Source organism: Muntiacus reevesi, chromosome 3 (genome assembly GCF_963930625.1).
Source record: "Muntiacus reevesi chromosome 3, mMunRee1.1, whole genome shotgun sequence".
NCBI classification, from domain to species: Eukaryota; Metazoa; Chordata; class Mammalia; order Artiodactyla; family Cervidae; genus Muntiacus; species Muntiacus reevesi.
In genome coordinates, this window is record NC_089251.1 from 3,063,811 (window position 1) to 3,075,270 (window position 11,460).

The 11,460-nt window shown below is 66.3% G+C and overlaps 1 protein-coding gene across 2 annotated transcripts; it reads left to right on the top strand.

The window, feature by feature from the left end:
- Positions 1-965: 965 nt before the first annotated feature.
- Positions 966-8,600, top strand: LHX3 (LIM homeobox 3). 2 transcript variants are annotated; one of them, XM_065927095.1, is made up of 6 exons: positions 966-1,053; positions 5,335-5,506; positions 6,100-6,302; positions 7,005-7,156; positions 7,257-7,428; positions 8,182-8,600. In XM_065927095.1, exons 1-6 carry the CDS (start codon positions 966-968, stop codon positions 8,598-8,600), a joined length of 1,206 nt encoding a protein of 401 aa, XP_065783167.1. The 2 variants fall into 2 exon arrangements, with proteins under 2 accessions (XP_065783167.1, XP_065783166.1); XM_065927094.1 differs by lacking the exon at positions 966-1,053 and adding an exon at positions 3,030-3,123.
- The last annotated feature ends 2,860 nt before the right edge of the window (positions 8,601-11,460 follow it).

The window sequence follows — 11,460 nt, forward strand, 5'->3', positions numbered from 1 at the left end:
CACACCTTGTATTGTGGAGAGGTCTCCAGTGGTCAGTGTAGCTTGGGGGAGTCCTGGCTAGAGTTTCTGTGAACTCACCTTTCCAGATGGGGCAACAGGCTGAGTGGGGGGAGGTGGGCGGCCGCGCCTCCTTCAGCACCGCGGACAGCGCCTGGAGGGCATGGGCAGTCCTCTGGTGTGCCAATCAGACAGGGCACTGAGTGGCCGGCGGGCCCTCTGCCCCCAGCCCGGGTCCGTGTGGTGCTGGTGCCATTGTAAGCGCACCATCTGGTCACCCCTGTCACTGGGGGGCTTGGCGCTCTCTGCCCTTGGGTCCTTCTGAGTAGTTTCTGTTGGGGGCGCCCTTCCTCAGGCTGCCCCGGGGAGTGAGAGGTGGCTGCCGCCTGAGGGCTAGGGGCATTGCCTGCTGGGGAGGTCAATGGTGCAGAAAGTTCCTCAGGCCCAAAGCAACAGTTGAACAAGGCAGTACCTGGGGCCAGAGCCTCAGCAGCAGCCTGAACTGGAGGCCGATGGGGGCCTGGGGGCCGGCGGCCTGGACGATGCTTCCCGGAGTCCGCAAGCGGGAAAGAGCAGGAGCTGCAAGGTGGAGCACCCGCTTGGGGCGAATCCCCGGCCTTAAGGCGGGACTGGAGCGCAGGGGAGCTGCCCAAGGCTGCCTCCCAGGGACAGGCGGGGTGGGGCGGGCGGCCGGCCCGGGGACCTGGGGAGGTGGGGCGGCGGGCGGCGGGCGGCGGGTCGTGGGGGGAGGGCGGGCAGGAGGAGCTGAGGGCGGCAGGCGCGGTCGGGGGAGGTGGGCGGCCGCGCCTCCTTCAGCACCGCGGACAGCGCCCGGCCCAGAGGCTCGCGCGTCTCACCACGCTCCGCGCACCGGGACGCGGGGAGGGCCCAGCCATCCCGGGGGTCGCAGAGGAGGAGGAAAGAGCGCTCCCCGGGCCGCTTGGGTCCGGCCTGGCCCCGAGGCCGCGATGCTCCTGGAGACGGATCTCGAGGGCGACCGAGATCGGCCCCGGGCCCCCGCAACCGCCGGCCTCTGCACCTTCGGAGGGACCAGGGGTAAGAGCCCCGCATGTCCTCCTGCGGTCTCCAGACTGGGCAGGAATACGCAGAGGGGAAAGCGCACGGGTGGGCAGGGGCGAGCCGAGGGACGAGGGAAGGAAGGCGTGCAGCACACTAAGGTCAGGGCGGAAAGAGTCTGGAGAAGCCTCTGGTGGGGCCTGAGATGGGGACCTGGGCGAAGCTGGCAGACCCTGAGTGAGTGGAAGGCCTGGAGCCCCGCTGTGATGGCCTGAGAAGCCTGGACCCACGCTGAAAGGTCTGCAGCTTTTCACAGAGCGCCTGGAGGACAGAAGGGACCTCGCAGGCATGTCTAGTGGGGAGGGGATGGGGCAGAGAAAGGGCTGCCAAGAAAATCCGGGGACCCCACGCCTCTCAGCTCCCCACAGCCCAGTCCTGCCCCGCTAGCCGGCCCAGCTCCACAGCGCCGAAAGCCCTGGGTCGGGTCTCCTGCCCGAACTGCACTCCCCAAGGGCCATTCGGTCACAAGGATGTTGGGAAATAATGGAGGCATTGTTGGCCAGTCGGCCAGATGCTGAGCGCATAGGCCCGCCCGCCCCTTCCCCAGTCAGACCACACATGGCCCCTCTCAGGCAGGCCTCCACAGCAGCTGACACTCAACAGCCAACACCCCTGTGCACCCAACACCCGCTCAGCTCCCCGGCCTGAGTGCCCTTGTCCTGTCCTGGGGAACAAACGTAGCACAAAGTGAAGGGGCACCTTAACTTTGCCCGCACGGGACCTTTGCTCAAACTGAGACGTGGGGTCTGCTTGGAGCTCAGAGGGGGCTGTGTTTCTCCTGCCCAGGTCCTTCCACACCGGCCTCCAAGTTAGGTGTACAGACCAGGCGACTGGAGGCCAGGCAGAGGCCGGGCGACTATGGGGCATCACTGAGGGGCTCCCAGGTGGAACCTCCTGGAGGATGGTACCAACCCCTAGTCCCCCAACACTTTCTGGGGGCCCCCGCTCCCGTCACGCTCTGTGCTGCCGGGACCCACACTGCTGTGTGCTGACTGTGGCTGACGCAGGGGTTTGGCCTGGCCTGTGGTGGGCACCCTTTGGGGTAGGTGTGTCTCTACGTGCAAGGGCGGTGGGTTCCTGTGAGCTCACCTGTTTAGACTGGGGGAGGGGGGCAGAATATGGGAAAATGGGGCGCCAGGGCTTCCTCGCGTGCTAGCGGCTGTGGAGGGAAGAGAGTGGATCCCAGCGTTCCCAGCTCCGTTCCTCCTGACCTGGAGTCTTGGCTGCATCATGGAGTCCGAGCCGAGGACACTGGGTTCCCTCCGGAGACTCGCCCTGATTCCCCGCCCCCGCTTCTGGGCTGCAGTGCCCAGGGTGGGGCCCAGAAGCTGCTCGGAGCAGGAAGGTCTGAGGTCGGGCCGCTCCTGCAGGCTCCCCTGTGAGCCCGTGGGCGCCGCACTCACCCTCTCTGGGTCTTGGGTCTCGCACGTGCCTCCAGGCACTGTGATCAAGCCTCCCAGCTCGGAACCTCTCCGGCCCAAGCCTCAGCGGCGGTAGGATCCAGCTCCCTCCCTGACCGGCAGGCTACCCGCGGGCTTTCGCGCCGGAGCCCAGGCCTCAGCCCCGAGTCAGCGCCTGGGCAGGAAGCTTCGGAGCCTGGTCAAGCGCCCTCGGGCCGCGCTGACACGGCTCCTCCTCTGCCGGTCCCCATCCCTGGGCTGGGCACTCGGGGCGGTTTCTCGCCGCCGCAGTTCTCGGGGCAAAGGCGCGCAGAGTCCGCGGACGCCAGCGGCGCGTCTCCGCGACCCCGGCCCCGCCCCGCGCCGCGGCCCCGCCCCCCCGCCGCTCCGCCTCCGCGCGGCCCGAGGCTTCGGGCCCCTGGGCGGCCCGCGGGCGCAGCGCCCAGCAGCGCCGGGAGTCGCGCAGACGCCGGCCCGGGGCCATTGAGGCCGCGGTCTCGCGGAGCCCCCGGAAAGTTCAGGACCGGAGAGCCTCGGCGGCGGGCGGCGGGACCCATGGAGGCGCGCGGGGAGCTGGCCCCGGGCCGGGAGTCGGCGGGCGGCGACCTGCTGCTGGCGCTGCTGGCGCGGAGGGAAGACCTGCGCCGAGGTGGGTGCCCCGGCCGATCGGCTGCACCCGGGAGGGCGGACCCCGTGGAGACTCAGTGGTCCTCGCTGCCTTCCCAGCCTGGCCACGGAGGCGGCGGGAGCCGGGGAGCGCGGGCGGGAGTGGGTGCGAGGAGCCCAGCACAGCGCGTCCCTACCTGAGCATCCCGGCAGCGGGCTCGCCTCTGGGCCCCTGGAGCTGTGTCGTCGGGCGTTTCGTCGCGGCGCTGGTGCTGCCCAGGCTAGGGGCCCTCTGGGTCCCAGGACTGGTTTGGGAAATACTCTTCCTTTGGGGAGAGTGTGCAGAGAGCAAACGTGTGTCCCAGTGTCGATGGGGTAGGAGAATCTCCATGAAGGCTGCCTGCACCCAGACCCTCCACACTTTCCCGGCGAAGAGTCAGACACAAGGGCCAGCATGGAGCTGGAGCCGGCGGCTGAACTCCCTTAGCTGGAGTCTTGGTGTCTGCACTCACACGCACCTGCTCCATTGGAAGGGCTGGTCCTCTTGCAGGAAAACCCCCAGCGCCTTGGCTTCCCCGTGAACTGGGACGGTTCTCCACGAGCTTCCAAGCAGGCGGGACCCGCGGGATGGGACAGAGGTGGCCCTGGAAGGGTGGGCAGTGGTGGGTTGGGAGCAGGTGGGAAAGGGGTTACATCCAGGCTGTGGGGGTCTCCTCCGTCTCTACTTCTTTATTTATTTTCCGACGGTTCCGGGGAGGGGTGGCCAGGGGGCTGGGAGGAAGGGGTGGGAGGGCGGAGAGAAAGGAAGGGAGGGGCGCGAGCTCTGAGTGAAACGTCTCAAGAGAGCCGAAGGGGATCCGGCCGGCAGGCAAGCGCAAGGCTGTGCTGGGCCCGCCAGCGCCGAGGGTAGGAGACCCCGCCAAGGCTGGAGTCGCCATGCAGCGTAAGGCCTGGGTCGCCAGGGCTTCGCGAGAGCGCGAGGGGCGCGGCGGGAGAGGCTTTTGCTCGACGCGGGGCTCCGCGGGTAGCGCGCTCTGGGAGCTGTCCGGGCCGCGGTGCTGAATCCGCGCCGCGAGGGCCTGTCCAGCCACCAGCTCTAAGAAGGGTGTCCGCGCCCGCCGCCCTGCCATCACCCCCCGGGGTTGGGGGGCCAGGCAGGCAGCAGATCCCCAGGCTCCGCACCCAGGGCCGCGGTTTTGCCCGACGCGGGACCCCGTCCTTTGTGGCGCCTGGGGCTGTAGGAAGCAGGCTGATTCCGTTTCTCTCTCAGCATGGGGCAAAGGGAGGTCCCTCGCTGGCCCTTTTACCGGCTGCCAGGCCGAACTGGGGCTGGACGGGGTCCACTGTCAGCGAGGTGAGTGTGCTGAGGTGGTGATATATTTGAGTAGATTCCAATATATTGAGTAGGTGATACATTCTCGTGGCTCTCTGCCCTCGGGAGGAGGCCTTTTCTAAATTAACAGGTAGTCCTCACACCCTGAACACCCTGCAAAGCAGCCCCATGGACCTGTGGCTCTCAAAGGCAGGCCCTGCATTTTCCCAGCCTGGTTCCCCCGGAAGCCTGCAGTCCCAGGGGAACAGAACACAAGTGTCTCTGTGGGGAAGGCAAACTGCCTACTGTGTGTGCTCAGGCATCCATGTTTGAGCAGGAGGACAGAGGGTCCGTATGTCCAGTCTATGCACAAGTACCCCCAGGGCCGCCCAAAGACAGGCAGGGCATCAGTGTTTATTTTGGTGGCCTGGGGACAGGCCACGGCGCCGGGCAGCCGCACCGCCACAAGTCTCTGGATGCCATGGCGCCTGATTGTGAGAGGAATAAGGGCCACGGGGTGGTGGGTGCCCCATGGCCCATGTGTGCCGGGCCTCTGGTGATGGTGAGGGCCGGTCTCCAGCCCAGCCTCTGAGACAGCCCCAGGGGTGAGGGTTTCATTTGAGCTCAACGTGCGTCCTTCATGCACTGGTAATGTTTTTGCAGTTGAGGGTATCTGAAGGGGTGGCCTGGGTGCCCTCCTGCCCCGGCACATTTCTAAGCCTAGTTTCAGTTGTCTTGGATTTCTGCTGTGGGCCAGGCGCGGACTTCTGAGCCACACTCTTCCTGAACTCGGGGAGCTGGGCGGCCACTCAAGCCGACCGGGGACGAGGGTGTGCCGGGAAAGGGGCCTCCTGGCAGCCCGGTCCTGGGAGCTGGGTGGGATGGGGAGGCCTCCGGCTCTGTGCTGTGGCCCTGACCGCGGTGGCTCCTCCCTGCCTGCAGAGATCCCGCTGTGTGCCGGCTGCGACCAGCACATCCTGGACCGCTTCATCCTCAAGGCTCTGGACCGCCACTGGCACAGCAAATGCCTCAAGTGTAGCGACTGCCACGCGCCGCTGGCTGAGCGCTGCTTCAGCCGCGGGGAGAGCGTGTACTGCAAAGACGACTTCTTCAAGTGAGCCCGCCAGCCGCCTGGGAGGGAGGGGTGGTGCACCCAAGGGGACCCCCGGGGCCCTCACCGTAACCAAGTCTGGAGCCCTGAAAACCCCTATCTCCACACCCCTCCTGTTCCCCAAACAGGACACCCCTGGGGCCTGTCTGTTGGTGGCTGGGCTGGCCCACGAACAATCTTTTAAAGTAATTAATTTTGTGGATCACTGAAGCAGTCGTTAAAAAGATAACCCTAAGTTTGTAAACCTCTATTGGACGTGCTCCCTCCTCGTTTTGGTCTTGTATTAGTGATTAACAGTAGGGATGGGGCTCCCACCGGGCAGAGTTTGCAGGTCATGGGTTTGCAGGTCGGTCCCAGTGGCCAGGGCTCTGCCCTTCCGAATTCACCTCCCCGATGCGGGCACAGAGGACAGCTGTGTGCCCCAGGGCATCCGGATCCCCTTCTCGGTAGTCCCTGCGGGTAGTCTCTGCGACCAGGGGCAGAGCCAGGAAGCCTTCCGCCAGGAACCGCCCTGCCCGCGCTGCGTTAGCGGTTCTCCCACCCGCTCCGGGCGAAGGAGCGGCCGCGCTCTGAGCCGCGCCCTGTGCGTCCCGCAGGCGTTTCGGGACGAAGTGCGCTGCGTGCCAGCTGGGCATCCCGCCCACGCAGGTGGTGCGCCGCGCCCAGGACTTCGTGTACCACCTGCACTGCTTCGCCTGCGTCGTGTGCAAGCGGCAGCTGGCCACGGGCGACGAGTTCTATCTCATGGAGGACAGCCGGCTCGTGTGCAAGGCAGACTACGAGACAGCCAAGCAGCGAGGTCAGTGGGAGGGGGCGGCGGTCACGGGGCTCGGCCTGGGCACGGCCCACCTTCCCCTTTCCTCCCGTGCAAAGCGGGGCTAAGGCCCGTCCGGGTCGGGTGTGGAGGGATCCTTCCCTCCAGCGTCCCCCACGAAGCGCTAAGCTGCGAGAACTTAAGCGTCTTCTCTCTGGGCGGGGGCGTTGCGGGCGCCCCCACCTCCAGGCCCGGAGCCCGGGGTGGCAGGTACAGTTAGCAGACCCGCTCTGGGGAAGCCGGGTCTGGGGTCTTAGCAGCCGCCTCCCTCCCGGGCGCAGGGAGATTGGCCTGAATTACTTGGATTAGCTCTGCGGGTCTGAATTATCGTCCTAAATCCTTGACCGTGAAGATCCGACCCTACCCGCACCCTTAGAACAAAGAGGAGCGAGATGGGGGTTGGTGGGGGCAGCGCTTGTCAGTGGGGGGCCGAGGCTGGAGGCGCCTGCGCCCGGATCCAGGGCGGCAGGGTCCCTATGAAGGCCGCCCCTGGCAGCGCGTTTCCTCCATCGCTCCCGGCTCCCACGTCCCGCAAAACCCTCCGGCCTCCCCGCCGCGGCGGCGAGTCAGGCGGTCACAGCGGCGGCGGCGGCACCTCTGGCCCCGACGTGCGCTCGCCCCGAGGGAGGTGGGAGCGCCGAGCGGCCGGAGGAGCAGGCCCAGCCTCATGCCTCCCCCGCGGTGCAGAGGCCGAGGCCACGGCCAAGAGGCCGCGCACGACTATCACAGCCAAGCAGCTAGAGACACTGAAGAGCGCCTACAACACGTCGCCGAAGCCCGCGCGCCACGTGCGGGAGCAGCTCTCCTCCGAGACCGGGCTGGACATGCGCGTCGTGCAGGTCAGCGCCCCGGCGCCCCCGCGAGCCCTGCGAGCCGCTGGCAAACAACGGCCACCCCGGGTCCCAGAGCAGCGGCCACTCATCGCCTCCCCCCCTCCAGGTGTGGTTCCAGAATCGCCGGGCCAAGGAAAAGAGGCTCAAGAAGGACGCGGGCCGGCAGCGTTGGGGCCAGTATTTCCGAAACATGAAGCGCGCCCGAGGCAGCTCTAAGTCGGACAAGGACAGCGTCCAGGAGGAGGGGCAGGACAGCGACGCGGAGGTCTCCTTCACCGGTAGGGCGGAGTCGGCAAGAGCGTTGGGTTGGTTGACTGCCGGAGCCTGGGAATCAACGTCCCTGTCTCAATAGACCCTGGCGCCCATCCCCAAGCCCTGCGGTTTGGCCTCTCAGGACCACTGCCCTTCTTCTGGAGGGGGACAGGAACCCTGTGGCCCACAGGCGTGTCCCTTGGCAGGCTCTGTCCTGGAGGGAGGGTCTGATCGTGCTCCCCTGCTGCCCCCACTCAGGGCACTTGGCACTTACAGTGATTTTTTAGGAAGGCAGCTGCACAGTTTTGGGGTGATGAAAGGTCCTAGCTGCTTAGAGTTGGAGGAGGGTCCACCCTCATCTCTGGAACCTGTTACCTCCTTTTTCCAAAGCAGGGAACCCCCCCTCCGCCACCAGCCAGCTCTTAATGACCATCCGTAGAGAGTTTGTGAAGGAGATTCTTTGGCTGTATTGTGACCTCAGGCTACTCACCTAGCCAGCCTCTCTGAGCCTCAATTAACTTGTCTGCAAAACTGGGCAGCCTTGGGATCATACTGGATCCCTGGGCGCCGACTGGACAGTCCTTGGCCCTGACCCCAGCACGGAAGTCCACAGTTCCATAAGAATTGGGTGGGATGGAGCTGAACAAACTCAGGGGTGAAAGGGTGAGAGACGTGGGCTGACCTGTCCTGGGAGGTGGGGCACGTCGCCCCTGCAGGGGGCACTGAGGGGGGCCAGAGGGGGCCGCAGGTGGGCACTGAGCACTGTGCTTCCACTGCAGACGAGCCAGCCATGGCCGACATGGGCCCCGCCAATGGCCTCTACGGCAGCCTGGGAGAGCCTGCCCCGGCCTTGGGCCGGCCCTCGGGGGCCCCGGGCAGCTTCCCGCTGGAGCACGGAGGCCTGGCCGGCCCGGAGCAGTACAGAGAGCTGCGCCCCGGCAGCCCCTACGGCGTCCCCCCCTCGCCTGCCGCCCTGCAGAGCCTGCCAGGCCCCCAGCCCCTCCTCTCCAGTCTGGTGTACCCCGATGCCGGCTTAGGGCTGGTGACCACGGGAGCCCCAGGCGGGCCCCCACCCATGAGAGTGCTGGCAGGGAACGGACCCAGCTCCGACCTTTCCACCGGAAGCAGCGGGGGCTACCCCGACTTCCCTGCCAGCCCCGCCTCCTGGCTGGACGAGGTGGACCACGCTCAGTTCTGACCTGAGTCCCCGCGCCCTCAAGCCCCGGACGTGAGGAGTCTGGGCAGCAGCTCTCCTGCCTGAAGCACGGACTTCTGCAGGACGCAGTGCGGTGGGGAACAGGATGCAGACTCGGGAGTGCTCGCTTCTGGGAGTGCCCCCTCCCACCCAGGCAGAGGGACTCTCCCCGAGAGGCTGCCGCTGGAACTGGGGGTCGCTCGCAAGCCTTGTTTTGTAAGCAGATTTCCCCTTTATCAACCAATTAACGGAGTGCTTGCAGCCGTTTCCAGACAGGAAATGTCACCCCAGGGAGGCCAGGCCTTCACTCCCCTCTGGGGCCTCTGCCCAGACCAGCACAGCCCTCAGGCTGCAAGATGCTTGAATTTCTAAAATTAAAAACAATACTGATTGTGCTTTCGTTTCCCAGGTTCCATATATCTTGAGTTCTCTAGCCCCCTGCTCCCCGCCCCCCGAACCCCCTCTTTAGGTCAGAGATCAGGCTGTCCGTCCAGGCAGGAGGTGGCTGTGGGAAGGCCACGCCTGCGAACTTCCTCGCCGCCCCAGCCACCAATTCCTGTCTTCCCCTCCCGCCCCCCTCCCCTGGAGCCATCTGCTCTAGATCTTTCGATCCTTCTGGACCCCACTACCCTGGGGGAGAGAGGCGGACTCTTGAAACCCTTAAGGAGCTTCCTCCTATCCAGACTAGGTTTTCATCCCTGCCCACACCCGCCGCCCCCGTCACAGCTGCCCTGAGAGCTCAGGCCAAGCCCAGCCCACCAATTTCCATTGCCAAACAGCCCCCAGCTCCCGTTCTCCCCGTGGGCTCCGACTGCCCACGGATTGGACACCCCACAGGCAAAGGAAGGCCGGGGCGGGGGCTCCTCTGAGCTGCCTCCCCGCCAGATGCTGCTGCCACTGGCCACCACGGACACCGAGTGATTCCTTGAGCCTGCATCCCAGCTACCTGTTGTTTCTGTGACGTTCCCCTGTCTTTTATTTATTCTCTGACCATTGGCTCTCTCCCAGACTTCAATAAATTCGTCAGTTACAGTCGCTGGAAGGCCTGTATGTTCAGTGAGGCTGGGGGTTGGGGGTGGATCTCTGAAAGCTGGAAGCCCCGTTGGAGTAGCTGTTGGCTTCTTGCCAGGGACGACACCTGGTGTGTGGATCGGGGCCCCTTTGTCCCGTTCTCTCCACCAGGCTTCCGAGCACTGGATGGAGACTTAGGAGAGCAGACGGTCCAACCGTGGGTGGAGGGGCTGGGCCTTCCCACCCTGTCCCTGGGAGAGGCAGGCGCTGGGGTGGCCAGGTGACAGGACCAAGCGGAACTGCTCGCCACTTGGAGCAGGCTTCAGCAGGGGGAGGGAGACCGCAGGAGGCAAGTAGTCCGGAGATTCGGGAACGCGGTCATGGGGGCTCTGCAGCTAGGATTCCAGTCCCAGCCACCTGCTAACTCGCTGTGAGATGCTGAGCAAGTGACCTGGCGAGGATGGGGAGAGCTCCCCAGATGGCCCCCCTCCCTCCCCGACCACCAGGCAGCCCAAGGGGCTTCGGTCCAGCCACTGGCCCCCCAGTCCCGCCCACCCCAGCAGGGTCAGCTCCCTCACCAGCACCCGCGGTTGCCTGGGACCCAGAGCATGCCCGCCCCTCCCCCCAAGAATCTTGCTGGCAGCTTTCAGGAGGAAGGGCAAGGAATGGGGGAGGCCCTCGGGAGGAAATTCGGGGAATCGATGGGAGGAAATTCAGGGAATCGATGGGAGAAGTGGCCCCATCACCCACCCCATCACCCTTCAGTCTGGGAAAGCGCCCAGGGAAGAGCTTGGCTGAGCAGAATTGGGGGTGGGTGGCGATTTAGGTTTGGGGGGAGGGAACCGGTGAGCAGAGGCGTAGTGGCTGGGTGAAAGGTGTCCCAGGCTGGCCTGGGGGTTGGTGGTCCGTGATCTCGGCCTCCCATGGGTGTGGTTGAGCCGCATGTGGGGCGCGGTCCTGGAAGGAACCACTTTGGACTCTGTCCTGCAAGGGGCGCCCTCGAGGGGAAGGCAGGCAGCCTGTCTGGGTGGGATTCAGGGTTTGGGGAGGGAGCCTAGCGGAGGCGGACCGACGCTGCCGCCCCCGGCAGCCCGACGGGAGTATAAATCCTCCAGTCGCCGCGGCCCCCCAACCCCCAGCCTGGAGGCCTCCCCCAGGCCGCCTGGGGCCTTTCAGGCACTGACAGGTTAATAAAGTGCCAAGTGAGCCCGAGGGAGCCTCCGCCTGTTTGCGGGCTCCCAGCTGGCGGAGCGTCCGGGTGGCAGCGGAGCCCCAGACCCCAGTCCTGGGGGGGTGAGGGGAGAGTGGACCCCGTCGGGCCGCGCCCCACGTCCTGGCCCGGCCTGTCGGGCGAGCGCTCAGCTGAGTGGGGCGCGCGGTCAGCCGGGCACTGGACAGTGCCTGTGTGCAGACCTCACGGGTCTGTCTCCCCATTCGGGCGGAGCGCTTGACCCCGAGGGACCCCCTTCCCGCGGGCTCCCAGGTCCGGGCCCAGCCCAGTCTGGGGACGTGACCCTGGACTGGGGGGGCCGAAGCCCGAACCCGAGGCCCAGTGAGGAGGCGGGCGGGGCCAATCTCAGGCCGGGAGGACCTCGGGCGGGTCCGCAGAGGAAGATGGACGCCCATCTCACGGGCCCCTGCGAGGGTCACCTGGAGACCACGACGGCTTATTTCCCACGTTGGACCCTGTTAACCGGGCGGGGCATCTAGAGGCCTGTGGGTGTTAGCGCAGGATGCGGGTTCCGGGGCCCCGTCTCCCGGCGGACGCAGGCGGTGGGCGCCCAGTTCAGAGTCCAGGGCGCGCCCGCCCCCGAGGGGTTTTCCCGCAGCCAGGGCCCTGGAAGCGGGTGGG